General features: G+C 40.0%; 1 protein-coding gene across 5 annotated transcripts in view; it reads left to right on the top strand.

Annotated features, from left to right (window-relative positions):
- Positions 1–765: 765 nt before the first annotated feature.
- LOC138358633 (uncharacterized) overlaps positions 766–15,425 on the top strand; it is a 93,251-nt gene continuing 78,591 nt past the window's right edge. Inside the window, exons 1-8 of one of the 5 annotated variants that reach the window (XM_069316699.1) lie at positions 1,470–1,517; positions 2,029–2,142; positions 3,000–3,104; positions 3,474–3,531; positions 4,228–4,332; positions 4,694–4,751; positions 5,432–5,536; positions 6,635–6,739. In XM_069316699.1, coding sequence (XP_069172800.1) covers positions 4,256–4,332; positions 4,694–4,751; positions 5,432–5,536; positions 6,635–6,739 — 345 coding nt within the window. In that variant the 5' untranslated portion in view covers positions 1,470–1,517; positions 2,029–2,142; positions 3,000–3,104; positions 3,474–3,531; positions 4,228–4,255. Of the gene's footprint in view, positions 891–1,408; positions 1,518–2,028; positions 2,143–2,999; positions 3,105–3,473; positions 3,532–4,227; positions 4,333–4,693; positions 4,752–5,431; positions 5,537–6,634; positions 6,740–15,425 lie in introns of those variants that run through there. The other 4 variants (XM_069316695.1, XM_069316696.1, XM_069316697.1 and 1 more) reach the window with 4 other exon arrangements.

The raw sequence follows: 15,425 nt of genomic DNA, 5'->3' as shown, positions 1-15,425 counted from the left end.
TAACTCGTTTATAGGGGTTTTCTACAAAATCTTGTTCTGTACTACTGAAACACTTGTTCACTAAGAATTGTAATGTATAATTGCCTTGTAACACTTATGTATATGTAACTTATATTGTATTTTTTTAAATAAAGATAAAAAAAAAAAAAATTTGTATTATAATATATACATAATATATATATTATGTTTATATTATATACATAATATATACGGGGGTAAGGGGTTGGAGGGAAGAGTCAGAATGTCGGTTTGTTGGAGGGGGGGGGGGGCAGGAGGTAGATAAGCGGGGAAGACGAGGGAAGGGCCTCCGGGCACCGCCGGGTACCCTCCCTGCCTCTCCCCCACTCTTCCCTCCCCAGTACTCCCCCTTCTTCCCCCCCCCCAGCCTCTCCCCACCCTTCCCCCTCCTCCTGCCTCTCCCCACTCCCTCCTCTTCTCTGCCTGCTCCCCCCACCCACTTTGCCTCTTCCTTTTTATTAAATAAAATATTAGCGAGCGAATAGGATGGTGTGAATAATTGTTTTTGTTTTCTGTAAATCGCTTACCTTAGGCCTATCCCAACCAGCCTATTTCCGTACCATACCCCCAAGCCTTTTTCCCGAAAAATTTGGTTAGGCTATCCCCGAGGCCTCAAACAGGACGCCTAACATTTTCTCTTTTAGGTTTGATGAAATGGTATATAAAATAATTATAGGATTAGGATTTCTCTTAAAACCACAAGAACTAGTGACCGTAGCTGCATTGTTAATTACAAATTACATAACTAATGCGAATAATTTTTACAGACGAGAAGCAGCTATCAACTCCTGAGACATGTTAATCTTCCCACTAAGTCCGATACGGTGGTTAACAACGGGCCCGCTGGAGACTGGCACCAACACAGTCTTAAAGTAAGAGTATATTGCTTCTTACAATATTCATTTATAAATTAATCCATTAAAAAGTTTTGGAGTCTTAAGTATAACCGGTCTTAATTATAATAACTGGGAGCCGGTCGGCCGAGCGGACAGCACACTGGACTTGTGATCCTGTGGTCTCGGGTTCGATCCCGGGCGCCGGCAAGAAACAATGGGCAGAGTTTCTTTCACCCTATGCCCCTGTTACCTAGCAGTAAAATAGGTACCTGGGTGTTAGCGAGCTGTCACGGGCTGCTTCCTGGGGGTGGAGGCCTGGTCGAGGACCGGGCCGCTGGGACACTAAAAAAACCCGAAATCATCTCAAGATAACCTCAAGATAACTAATTAAAGTGGTAAGGAGTTGCGCCCTAGCTGCGGTGGGGTATAATGAAGTGTTACCTATGCGTTCCTCACAAGTCGAGCCTGGCCTCGGGTCGGGCTTGGGGAGTAGAACAACTCCCAGAACCCCATCAACCAGGTGCCTGAGCCCTCCGGTAGTTGGTGGTTGTTGGCCGAGCGGCTGGGGGGTTTGGGGGTGTGGGCGTCTCCACCTTCCCTACAGTTGCTGCTGGACTGGTGTCAACGTCGCACCTTGCGATGGGAGGCCCTTCTACCCCTGTTGTGAGTGAATTCCGTGGGCCTGGAGTTTACAGGCCGTGTTGGTTATCCTGTGGTTGAGCTTGTCATGTGTGGCATACTCCGTGGCCCGGTAGATGACGTTTACGGAGTTGAGCACATATTGAGCAATATCACAGGGATATTGTCAAATTAGTGAGGGAAGAGGTGTACCGTGAGTTCCTCCGCCTTTGGTGTATGTGTGATTGCTGTGTGTTCAACCCGTCCTCTTAAAAATAACGGCACTTTTGGCTGGTATACGCGGCGCCATGGCTAAATTTGGACGTAATTTGAAATTAAATCGGCTCACAAAAGTGACGTTCTGTTTCGTTTTCTATTTGAGTCGTCTCATGACCACGTTAGCCTATCTGAAAGGACAATCGGAATGAAAAGAAAAAATTCGTTATGAATTAGTCTTAGTGAACATAGTTGTGGCAAAGCAGTTTGGCTGTTGAAAGAAATTTACTCTTACGCCGAACTATTAGTCGCTATCCTTCCATATAAATTACATATGCAGGTAAATGCTCGTATAGTGCAGGCCTGAACATTTGGACTGTAGTGTTGAGTTAGAGATTATATAACAACGTCTTAACGAGCGCTGACTGCCTCCACCTCGCCACCAAGACTTAAGGTATCAGGCTTTGAATAACATCACCAATATAAGATTTGTAGTTTAGTAATAATTCGGGGTTCCAGGAGATATACTTAAATATACTTAATACTTATTAATATACTTAATACTAATAATATACTTAAATATTATAAAAAAATAAGTGATTTGAAGAAGTGTTTAAAAGTTTAAAACAACGGTTTAGTACTACTAAAAGTAATTAGGGAAAGTAATTAATGACCAAATTGGTCAGTATAGTGATTATATATTGTATTAATATATTAAACCTAGGGAGCGGGAACCCGGCGGTTTCCGGGCGCCCTTCCCTCTGTTGCTTTAGATTTAGCTACTCAGAACGATGTGTCCATGTAGCACAGGCTATGGGGAGCCCGTGAGGACCCCCCCCCCCCCCTTCTCTCGTCATTACCCCCACCACCCGTCCTCCCAACTCCCCCCCTCCAACACCTGACATCCCTACTCCCCCCCCCCTCCTACACCTGACTTCCCTACTCCCCCCTCTAGCCCCTTACCCAACATCACCCCCCCCCACCCACTTTGCCTCTCCCCTTTTATAAAATAAAATATTAGCGAGCTAATAGGATGGTGGTGTGAATAATTTTTTTTTGGTAAATCACCTAACTTAGGCCTATCCCGACCAGCCTATTTCCGTACCATACCCCAAGCTTCTTCCCCACAAATTTGGTTATGGCTATTCCCAAGGCCTCAAAAAACTGACATTTTATCTTATTGGTATTGATGAAATGTTATATCAGTTATTATTGGATTAGGATTTCCCTTAAAACCACAAGAACTAGTGACCGTAGCTGCAGTGTTAACTGAGTTACAAATTACATAACTAATGTGAATAATTTTTACAGACGAGAAGCAGCTATCAACTCCTGAGACATGTTAATCTTCCCACTAAGTCCGATACGGTGGTTAACAACGGGCCCGCTGGAGACTGGCACCAACACAGTCTTAAGGTAAGAGTATATTGCTTCTTACAATATTCCTTTATAAATTAATCCATTACAAAGTTTTGGAGTCTTAATTATAACTAATTAAAGGGGTAATTAACATGAAAATTTAACACATTCAATGTGTTGGTTGATTCTGAAATCAACATCAGCAAGATGACCACGTTAGACTATCTGAAAGGACAATCAGAATGAAAAGAAAGTTATAATGAATTTAAGTCTGTGAACATAGTTGTGGCAAAGCAGTTTGGCTGTTGAAAGAAATTTACTCTAACGTCAAATTGTTAGTCGCTATCCTTACATGTAAATTACATATGCAGGTAAATGTTGGCATAGTGTAGGCCTGAACATTTGTACTATACTGTTGAGTTACAGATTATATGACCACGTCTTATCGAGCGCTGACTGCCTCCACCTCGCCACCAAGACTAAGGTATTTGACTTTGAATAACTTCACGAATATAAGATTTGTAGTTTAGTAATAATTCGGGGTCCCAGGAGATATACTTAAATAATATATAAGTAAGATAGTGATTGAAAAGGTGGTTAAAAGTCTAAATAACGGTTTAGTACTAAAAATAATTAGGGGAAGTAATTAATGACCAAATCAGTATAGTGATTATATATTGTATTAATATATAAAACCTACTAGGGAGCGGGTACCCGGCGGTTCCCGGGCGCCCTTAATTCGTCTTCCCCCCTTACCTATCTACCTTCCCCCTCCAACACCTGACCTCCCTATTCCTCCCTCCAACACCCGTCCTCCCTATTTCCCTTTATCCATTTTTACCCTCCCCCCCCACCCACTTTGCCTCTTCCCTTTTATATAACAAAATATTAGCGAACGAATAGGATGGTGTGAATAAATTTTTTTTGGTAAATCACTTAATTTAAGCCTATCCTGACCAGCCAATTTCTGTACCCATACGCCCTAGCCTTTTTCCCTACAAATTTAGTTATGGCTAGCCCCAATGCCTCAAACACTAACATTTTCTCTTATAGGTTTGATGAAATGTTACATAAATAATTATAGCATTAGGATTTCTTTTAAAACCACAAGAACTAGTGACCGTAGCTGCATTATTAACTGAATTACAAATTACATAACTAATGTGAATAATTTTTACAGACGAGAAGCAGCTATCAACTCCTGAGACATGTTAATCTTCCCACTAAGTCCGATACGGTGGTTAACAACGGGCCCGCTGGAGACCGGCACCAACACAGTCTTAAGGTAAGAGTATATTGCTTCTTACAATATTAATTTATATATTAATCCATTAGAAAGTTTTGGATTCTTAATTATAACTAATTAAAGGGGTAATTAACATGACAATTTAACACACATTCAACGTGTTGGTTGATTCTGAAACCAACATCCGCAAGTTAGCCTATCTGAAAGGACAATCAGAATGAAAAGAAAGTTATAATAAATTTAAGTCTGTGAACATCGCTGTGGCAAAGCAGCTTGGCTGTTAAAGAAATTTACTCTAACGTCAAACTATTAGTCGCTATCCTTACATATAAATTACATATGCAGGTAAATGTTGACATAGTGCAGGCCTGAACATTTGTACTATACTGTTGAGTTACAGATTATATGACAACGTCTTAACGAGCGCTGACTGCCTCCACCTCGCCACCAAGACTAAGGTATTTGACTTTGAATAACTACACGAATGTAATCATTTGTAGTTTAGTAATAATTTGGGGTCCCAGGAGATATACCTAAATAATATATAAATAATATAGTGATTGAAGAGGTGGGTAACAGTCTAAACAACAGTTTAGTACTAAAAATAATTAGAGGAAAGTAATTAATGACCAAATTGGTCAGTATAGTGATTATATATTGTATTTATATATAAAACTTACTAGGGAGCGGGTATCCGGCGGTTCCCGGGCGCCCTTCCTTCGTCTTCCCCCCTCCCCTACCTATCTACCTTTCCTCTCCAACACCCGTCCTCCCTATTTCCCTTTATCCATTTTTACCCTCCCCCCCCCACCCACTTTGCCTCTTCCCTTTTATATAACAAAATATTAGCGAACGAATAGGATGGTGTGAATAATTTTTTTTTTGGTAAATCACTTAATTTAAGCCTATCCTGACCAGCCAATTTCTGTACCCATACGCCCTAGCCTTTTTCCCTACAAATTTAGTTATGGCTAGCCCCAATGCCTCAAACACTAACATTTTCTCTTATAGGTTTGATGAAATGTTACATAAATAATTATAGCATTAGGATTTCTTTTAAAACCACAAGAACTAGTGACCGTAGCTGCATTATTAACTGAATTACAAATTACATAACTAATGTGAATAATTTTTACAGACGAGAAGCAGCTATCAACTCCTGAGACATGTTAATCTTCCCACTAAGTCCGATACGGTGGTTAACAACGGGCCCGCTGGAGACCGGCACCAACACAGTCTTAAGGTAAGAGTATATTGCTTCTTACAATATTAATTTATATATTAATCCATTAGAAAGTTTTGGATTCTTAATTGTAACTAATTAAAGGGGTAATTAACATGACAATTTAACACACATTCAACGTGTTGGTTGATTCTGAAACCAACATCAGCAAGTTAGCCTATCTGAAAGGACAATCAGAATGAAAAGAAAGTTATAATAAATTTAAGTCTGTGAACATAGTTGTGGCAAAGCAGTTTGGCTGTTGAAAGAAATTTACTCTAACGTCAAACTATTAGTCGCTATCCTTACATATAAATTACATATGCAGGTAAATGTTGACATAGTGCAGGCCTGAACATTTGTACTATACTGTTGAGTTACAGATTATATGACAACGTCTTAACGAGCGCTGACTGCCTCCACCTCGCCACCAAGACTAAGGTATTTGACTTTGAATAACTTCACGAATGTAATCATTTGTAGTTTAGTAATAATTTGGGGTCCCAGGAGATATACCTAAATAATATATAAATAATATAGTGATTGAAGAGGTGGGTAACAGTCTAAACAACAGTTTAGTACTAAAAATAATTAGAGGAAAGTAATTAATGACCAAATTGGTCAGTATAGTGATTATATATTGTATTTATATATAAAACTTACTAGGGAGCGGGTACCCGGCGGTTCCCGGGCGCCCTTCCTTCGTCTTCCCCCCTCCCCTACCTATCTACCTTTCCTCTCCAACACCCGTCCTCCCTATTTCCCTTAATCCATTTTTACCCTCCCCCACCCACTTTGCCTCTTCCCTTTTATATAACAAAATATTAGCGAATGAATAGGATGGTGTGAATAATTTTTTTGTTGGTAAATCACTTAATTTAGGCCTATCCTGACCAGCCTATTTCTGTACCCCTACCCCCAAGCCCTTTTCCCTACAAATTTAGTTATGGCTAGCCCCAATGCCTCAGACTAACATTTTCTCTTATAGGTTTGATGAAATGTTATATAAAATAGTTATTGGATTAGGATTTCTTTTAAAACCACAAGAACTAGTGACCTTAGCTGCATTGTTAATAACTGAATTACAAATTACATAACTAATGTGAATAATTTTTACAGACGAGAAGCAGCTATCAACTCCTGAGACATGTTAATCTTCCCACTAAGTCCAATACGGTGGTTAACAACGGGCCCGCTGGAGACTGGCACCAACACAGTCTTAAGGTAAGAGTATATTGCTTCTTACAATATTCATTTATAAATTAATCCATTAGAAAGTTTTTGAGTCTTAAGGGGTAATTAACATGACAATTGAACACACACTTTAGGTGTTGCTTGATTCTGAAACCAACATCTGGAAGATGACCAGGTAAGAAAGATTGTGGAATAGGGATACTGAATGTGTACCGTAAGTCATTGGGTATTTTATGTGTTGCCTTTTAGAAAGGAGATTATGCAAAGGAATAGTGTAAATGCGCCAGGGCATTGTTTGTAAAATACGTGTCAGCTACGTGATTCATATGCCAGAGTATACTGACCCTGATTCATATGCCAGAGTATACTGACCCTGATTCATATGCCAGAGTATACTGACCCTGATTCATATGCCAGAGTATACTGACCCTGATTCATATGCCAGAGTATACTGATTTTACGTATTTCATCTCACTTTTACTCGTGTGTAATTGATGTTCTCTGGCGGATTTGTAACATTGAAGTTTTTTTTTTAGATGAACAGTAAACAAGTGTACGATGGTCTGCTCCCACATACAGTTCCTAGAGTAGAGGAGGCATATCCACTCTTTAACTGGCGAGTAATATGGGCAAACCTTCATGTTAAATTTAGCAGTTTGGCTGTTGAAAGAAAATTACTCTAACGCCGAAATATTACTCGCTATCCTAACATAAATTATTAGACTTGCGAAATCAAGTCATAGGCCTATGGTTCCACACACTAAAAGTAAGCAAGGTAACGTAGGTACGTTCCTGCTATCAGTCTACGCTTCGTATATTCGATTCCCACAACGAGGACTGAGTTTCCTGGTGATGATTGAGCTGCGTTCAGAACTGTTTTGCAAACTGTTCTACCGAACGGCACAATGCCCGGCTTAGTCGTTTGCAACAGTTGCAACCGGGATACGGGATGATTGCAAGCTCGCGACATTAGCAGTGTGAGACCCAGCTGAAGACCTGTCTTAAATGCAATGACAGGTAAGGGAACTATCGGAGGGGAAAGCGCCAAGCCATTACGACTATATAGCACCGGGAAGGGGGTCAGGATAATGATTTTGGGATTTAGCACTGTTGCAACTCTACCCACAGCAGTCATCAGTTATATTAAAGCCAGAGTCATGATCCGAGGCTTATTTGACAAGGCTCACAAAAAAACTTCATCACGAAAATGGTGAAAGATAAAATCAATTTAATTATCCAAGTAACATTAAACATTTCTGGGGATTTGAGTAGTTAAGGACCTCAAACCTACGAGGTCGTAAAACCTCTAGTCTTGGAGCGACAGTACAGCAACTTACGAGGGAGGGTTGAAATAGCCTGAGCTACTGTATCTCTTTGAGATGATACAGATGATATCCCTTTGAGATGATCAAGTACGTTTATTGTCTCAATAAACGTACTTGAACACCAACTTAATGGAATTGAGGTAAAATTGGCTGAGCGTAAAATAAATTCAGATCACATGAGAAGGTATTGTTAAATTATTTTTGGTAAATTCAGATCACATGAGAAGGTTCTCCCTGCATGGTGTCCTAGAAGTCATATTTCTACAATAATTGTTTCTCTCATAGGCGATTATTAAGTAGGAATCACGTACATTATTCTGAAGGAAATAAAATGACGGATTGATTTACACTGATTTAACATATTACTCCCTTCAGAACTTGAGTGACCACATTTCTACCATAGACTTCACCATTATTAACAACTCATACAACTAAATACAAAACAAACCCATAAACAGGGTTAAAGTTCTTGTCACAATGCTTAAACCCTGGAAACACAAACCGTAACTGTCTCTATTTTCAGCTTGTTACAACTTGTAATAAAGTTATTACATCTTGGCTTAACGTGTTTATGACGTATTAGAACGTTGTTACAACTTGCTATATTGGTTGTTAAAACTTGTTGGAACGTTGTAGCAAAGTCGTAGGTGTGTGTGTGGCGGGTTAAGTGATATAGGAACTACTATAGCCTAATGCTGCACGGGGAATTTACTCCTAAGTAGCTGAATCTAAAAAAAACAGTAGCTTAGTGTTGTAGGCTACTGAGCACAATCGCAGAATATGGTTGATATGTTTTTACATACGCAAATTACAGTTCTTACTAACATACATATATATATACTTAAGAACTCTGAGCCAATCAGGAGCTAGATTCATCAAGCAGTTACACAAGTACTTACGAACCTGTACATTTTTTCTCAAACTGCTAGACTTGTGTTTTCACTTATTTAAACAGTTTGAGCTCCGAAGCACCAGGAGGCTGTTTATAACAATAACAACATTCGATTGGAAAGTTTCGATGCTCGTAAATTGTGTACTACATCGCAAATTTAATAATCTTTTCATTATTTAGTAAATCTTGGGTTCATGTTTATAATATCATCTAGTGTTCCAGTATTCTGATAATATTTATAAGTTCACAAACGCAGTCGGAAGTCGGTTAATAAGAGAAATTCTACAAAATAATGTTCACGGGAATGCATGTTTATACGTTCCTGGGGCCAGATTCACAAAATACTTACGAACCTGTACATCTTTATTGAATCTTTGACGGCTTTGGTTACATTTATTAAACAGTTTACATGCATGAAAACCTCCCAATCAACTGTTGTTGTTGTTATAAACAGCCTCCCGGTGCTTTGGAGGTCATTAAATGTTGAATAATTGTAAACAAAGTCGCCAAACATTGAGAAAAGATGGACAGGTTCGCAAGTACTTGCGTAACTGCCTCGTGAATCTGGCCCCTGAACTGAGTTTTGTGAAAGCTGTCAGATACGTGTGTATTAAACTTTTGTTGTTCTACACAAAACGTCCCCTTAAGATATTTAATGTTTAATACTGCAGCTTTCAGATCTTTTTGTATTTGTTAGGTCAGTAAGATTTAAAAAGGGCTTCCGTTTTAGTATTTGATTTGTGACTGATAGTGAAACATATAGTACAATTCTATAATTGGGCCGCTTTAAGCTGTTTTTACAAACATTGGAACAATATCATGCTTTGTAATAAGGGAAATGAATTCAGAAATACATTTTCTTAAACAGCTAAAGCATTCATTTCAGTATCATTATTTTCTTCGTATTACTACCGTAAGCGTTCACTGCGAGTCGCACTGCTGTCTACTAGCAGCAGTCTATTACTACTCTGCCAGTAGTAAGTTCTGTTTATATCGTCCTACCCAGTCCTTGACACATTTCATCCCTTTATATATATATGCTACATATGCTCCGTCATCACCGGAGTCTATAAAAGTCTTTTGACGTGTTTCGGTACTCGTAAGCTAAGCTCTGAAACCTGACATATAGCCACCATGATCGTGGTAAGGGTGAGCATCTTTCCTTAGTGGCAAAGACCTTACCATGAAGATTTCTACCTCTGCAGAGTCACGAAGCAGCATGACTGAGCTGCCAAAACGGACAAAAAGCACTGTACTAAATGTCGCGACCCAACGTATAGCAAAGCAAGGATGTTTATGATCCAAGGGATCACAATATATATATAGAACACCGTATTTTGGGGGGATTTTGTCATACAAAATTACGATATATTATTTGAGAGGAGAGGTTGTGAGTTGATGAAATGTCCAGTCTAACTTCACGTCATTACTGGACTAAATAAAGTGCGACTATGGGTGTTGGAAGACCAGCCGTCGCCAGGGTAAGTGAAGGTCAAGCCTGAACAAGCCTCGCCAACCGGCTCAAGTTTTGTCGTTAAGAGCGGGAATGACCCATCATTTTATTGAAACTTATGTACTTATTCCACGCGAAGATGGCCCGTCTGGGGGCACGGCTCTCGCTGACTGATTTATTGTGGCTGTAATATGCTGTAGCTCGCTCGTTGTATGTTGTATGATGCTGATTATATGTTGCATTATGTTGTATGTTCAACATATGTTGTGCTTATTGTGTATTGTAATCTATTCACTGTATATTGTAGTATGATCACCGAATATTGCGTTATGTTTATTTAAATGTTGAAGAATGCTAGCTGTATGCAGTATTTTTCTCAATATATGATGTATGCTCATTGTATGGTATAGTATGCCTTACTCTATGGCAATATGCTCACTGTATGCTATAGTATGCCTTACTCTATGGCAATATGTTCACTGTATATTGCATTATTTGCATTGAAGGTTGTATGTTCACTGTGTAGCAGCATGCTCACTGTATGATGTATTCTCTCTGCATGTTGTTGTATTCTCCTTGCATGTTGAAGTATTCTCAATATATGTTGTAATATATTCACTGTATTGTGATGTTTTCACCATATATTGTAGTATGCTATGTCATATAAAATGTATACCACTGTGTATGTAACATTTCATCCACCAGGGTGAAAAGGTGAGTGAAATGTTACATCCAGGGTAGCGGGGTATACAGTTCACAGGACTTGGGGCGTGGAATTCCTAATCCTTCTGTGCTAGAGTGGTAGCCACGGAGATAGGCAGCGTCCATCTGGGCCTTGGGGAACCTTTTCTTATTAATGCTAACTCATAGTACAGTCGGTAGAACCGCTGCCTCCTACGTCAAGAGGACGGGCGTTCGAAACACTTACTGCCCAAGGTGAATAGCACAGGTATTAATGGACTAGCGGTTCATGGTCCGATCTTCGGTGGTTCTTTCACTCGTTATGGCGGAGTTTCGTGAGAGTGAACAGCTTGTCTGTAGCGTGTTATTAATCACCGTCTTACACAGTCTTTAGGGTTCTGGTAATAGCTGATGTCGACTCTTAGTATCTAAACAACTTTAAGACTTGCGTCAATAGTTATTAAAGCTCTCATCAACGGTAATTAAGATGCAAGTGGTTCTACTATTTTAGCTTAAAGCGACGGGTGTTGACTTGGCGTAGTGGGCTCATTTGCTGTTCCTTAGCCAAGCAACGGAAGTCACACACACAACTTGTTCAATAGAACCCCAGCTAGACTGAAACTTACGGCTCAATCACTTAAGAACTTCGTCGTCAAGACAAGGCCATGTCTTGGCTAACAGACCGAAACATTGTTACCTGGTTCCATCTAACTGGCGACCATTGGATAGCACACATACGGTTACTAGCTCCCTATAAGGGGGAAGAAATCATCTCAGATTTCTGATTTCAGACGTACATTTCTCAGCATTCGCGTTTCACGACATGGATTTATATCGAGGTAAACAGTTGGGATTTTTTATGTATATATTGTACATGAAGTGCATATTACTGCGCTTGACGCAAATATTAGAGGTAATGTGAACTAATGAGTCCCAGACGTGCATTAATGTTATGATGTTGACATTGTGATGTTTAATTCAGTGTTTGCAATGTTTTATCTGTAATGTTACGTTGACATTGTACTAGTTTATGCTAATGTGTTGACTGATATGAAGAGCTCAAGGAGATAAAAGAAAGTTTACTTTTTCTTAAAAGCAGTTAATAAATTACCGCCAAGTATACATTATTGCGAGAGTCATGTGATAGCCTAATGTAAGTCACGAATTCAAGGATCTTTCCTTAACTATTATTATTATTCTTGATTCATATTTAATTACATTTTTGTAAGAGTAGTTTTCGATAATTTGAGTCTGAATACCCTTTATTTTGGCAGTAATTAGTAAATATGTATCATCTAGATATGCTTAATTTAAATGTATATACAGAAACTACACATAAATTATCGAAAACTACACTTGCAGATTTAATTAAATATGAATCAATAATAATAAAGCAATGTGCCTTGAATTCATGGCTTATATTAAGCTATCACATTGCATTAGGCTATATTCATGTAGGTCCGTTCCAGTTGCCATGAAATTCGTACATACTTAGCTTTTAGACATTAGTATACTGACTAGTAAAGAATTCTTTTAAAATGAATGTAGCTAAAACACATCTTAAATATTCCTAGGCCTAATATAGCCTATCGTGTATTAGGAAGGATAGGTTAGTTTAGCTAAAGTTACACACGTAAAAAAATAGTTTTCTCGGTTTGTCCAACTCAATCGTTCAGATTTGTTTTATAATTGCGTTGTGCGTCGTTATATGTTTACTATGGTCTTCATCGTTACTTTAAGGACTACCAAAATAGGATGATAGGCTGTCTGGGAAAATTTGATGCAATGGCTACTGCTATTCAGAGGACACCTTGACTGAATAGTTCATTATTGGTTCTAGTAATAATTGAAGGAGTTTTGATGACCAGACCACACACTAGAATGTGAAGGGACGACGACGTTTCGGTCCGTCCTGGACCATTCTCGAGTAGATTGTGAATGGTCCAGGACGGACCGAAACGTCGTCGTCCCTTCACCTTCTAGTATGTGGTCTGGACATCATACTTTAACCACGTTATTGTGACTCATCGCTTGCATGAAAGAGTTTTATTTTTATTTTACTAATTGCTAATAATTTAGTGAAGAGTAATGTGTTATTTCCAGTCCTGAGATTGTTGAAATAAGTGACTGTACACAACGTCAGGCTGCAATTTAGACGCTTTAACGGGGAAACAGCAATAACGGGGCGTCAGCGAGTAATTTAAGGTAATTATGAGGATAAAGGGCTTAGTAGACCAGTATAATTATGTAGCACAGAGAAGGGATTTGACGACGGAGTGATGGAACGATACGCTTATTGGGATGGAAATAGGGAAATGAATAAATTTGCTAAAGGAAAATACATTGGGAATAGAAACTGGAATCAGCGACAAGGGGAAAAACTTTCAAAGAAAGCAAAGAATTAAGAGCAATTAATAGTGTTCCAGAGGGAAAAAAACACAAGTGTATCCAGCTGGGAGATCGGAAGTCTCTCATTCACGAAGCACTTACGCAAGAACTTACGAACCTGTACATCTTTACAATTATTAAACAGTTAATGAGCTCCGAAGCACCAGGAGGCTGTTTATAACAATAACAACAGTTGATTGGCAAGTTTTCATGCTTGTAAACTGTTTAATAAATGTAACCAAAGCCGTCAAAGATTGAGGAAAAGATGTACACGTTCGTAAGTACTTGAATAACTGCTTCGTGAATCTGGCCCCAGGTCTGGGAGGACCAGGCGACCAGCTGGGAGGTCTCCCTACGAGGTCCCCCCTACGAGGTCCCTCCCTACAAGCCCCCGTACGAGGTCCCCCCCCCTACGAGGTTCCCTACGAGGTTCCCTACGAGGTCCCTTACGAGGGGACTTTTCCAGCTGGCTAGGTTAAAGGGTGTATTTCCTGGGGAAGGATTTACCCAGCAGGAAGGTGAGAGGGAGGGCAGCGAGGGGCCGACTCGTCAGCCTACATTATAGAAGGGGAAGCTAGAGTCAACACAAGGATGAGAATACCATTGAGGGTGAGTGACAGGCTCATTATGGCAACACTGCGCCCAGCCAGGGTTACCAACGATGAAGGAAGAAAGGCAAGCAGGCATTAGGCAAGCAGGCAGGGTGTGGGTAACTAGGCAAGCAGGCAGGTTGTGGGTAACTAGGCAAGCAGGCAGGAAGCAGGCAAGCAAGCAGGCAGGCAGGCAGGAAGCAGGCAGGCAGGCTGTGGGTATTTAGGTAGGCAGGAAGCAGGCAGGCTGTGGGTATCTAGGTAGGCAGGAAGCAGGCAGACAAGCAAGCAAGCAGGCAGGCAAGCATCATGAAGGCAACCAAAGGGTATGCAAATAGGAAGCAAGCGGACAGTAAAGAATAAATTAGGCAGGCGGGAGATAAGCAAAAAGAGAGAAAGGGAGAGAGAGAGAGAGAGAGATTAAAAGACTCTCTCTTTTCCTCTCTCTATACCTTTCTAGGTATATTAGGCGGGTATAATCTGGTATTGTATGACCTTGTATGACCACACACACAAACCTTTCCCCCCTATTTTCACAATACTCTGCCTTCAACACCATACACAACTTATTTCTCACTATACTAGTTTACCTTTACACACACACACACACCCTATCTACACCCACGTAGTCTCCCTATATCTCCCCTATTACTGTAAACATTTTCATCTACATACATTTTCTACATTATAGTCAAAAGATTGTGCCTAGAAGGCAAATCTGTCATATGATAACTCATTTTACATGTCAGTATCTAAATATATACTGATTCGTAAACGTGTGCTCAATCAGTTCCGTACCTTAGACCGTTTCCCCTTGTATAGCTTGGCGAGGCTAGCCCCGAGCATCTGGTAAAGACAGACACTAAGATAAAGATAAATAGATATTGCCTCGTATAGATATATTTAGATGGAGGGACTGGTGATGCTTTGGTCTGTCTCTCTCTCTTTCATCCCCTTCTCTTATTCTCTCCTTCCTCTCTGTCCCATTATCTCTCCCTTTGGTTCCATTCTTCCTCCCTACTCCCTATTTATGCTTAATCCCAATCTTGTTACCTTCCTTTCTTTAATCCTTCACTCCTATTCTCTTCTCTCATTTTCCTCTCTACCCCCCATTCTCCCGTCCTAAAATTCTCCATCCCTCCTTCCAATGATCTTTTTCTCTATGAATGCTATTCTTCCTATTCTTTCTACCTCCATTCTGATCTCTCTTCTCCTGCTCCGTCTCTCCCGTTATCTTTCTTTCCATACCTCCCATTCTCTTCTTTATTCCGTTCTCTTTCTCGCCTCTGACACTAGAGTGATCTTGCGCGCGCGACTCTGACATCAGAGAGAGCGATGTGTGTGTGTGTGGCGCTGCCTGGCCCCTTCTCTCTCTCTCTCTCTCCTC

The sequence above is a fragment of the Procambarus clarkii genome, chromosome 85, assembly GCF_040958095.1.
Source record: "Procambarus clarkii isolate CNS0578487 chromosome 85, FALCON_Pclarkii_2.0, whole genome shotgun sequence".
NCBI classification, from domain to species: Eukaryota; Metazoa; Arthropoda; class Malacostraca; order Decapoda; family Cambaridae; genus Procambarus; species Procambarus clarkii.
Note: the sequence above shows the minus strand (reverse complement) of the source record. Positions and strands in the feature narration are given on the sequence as shown.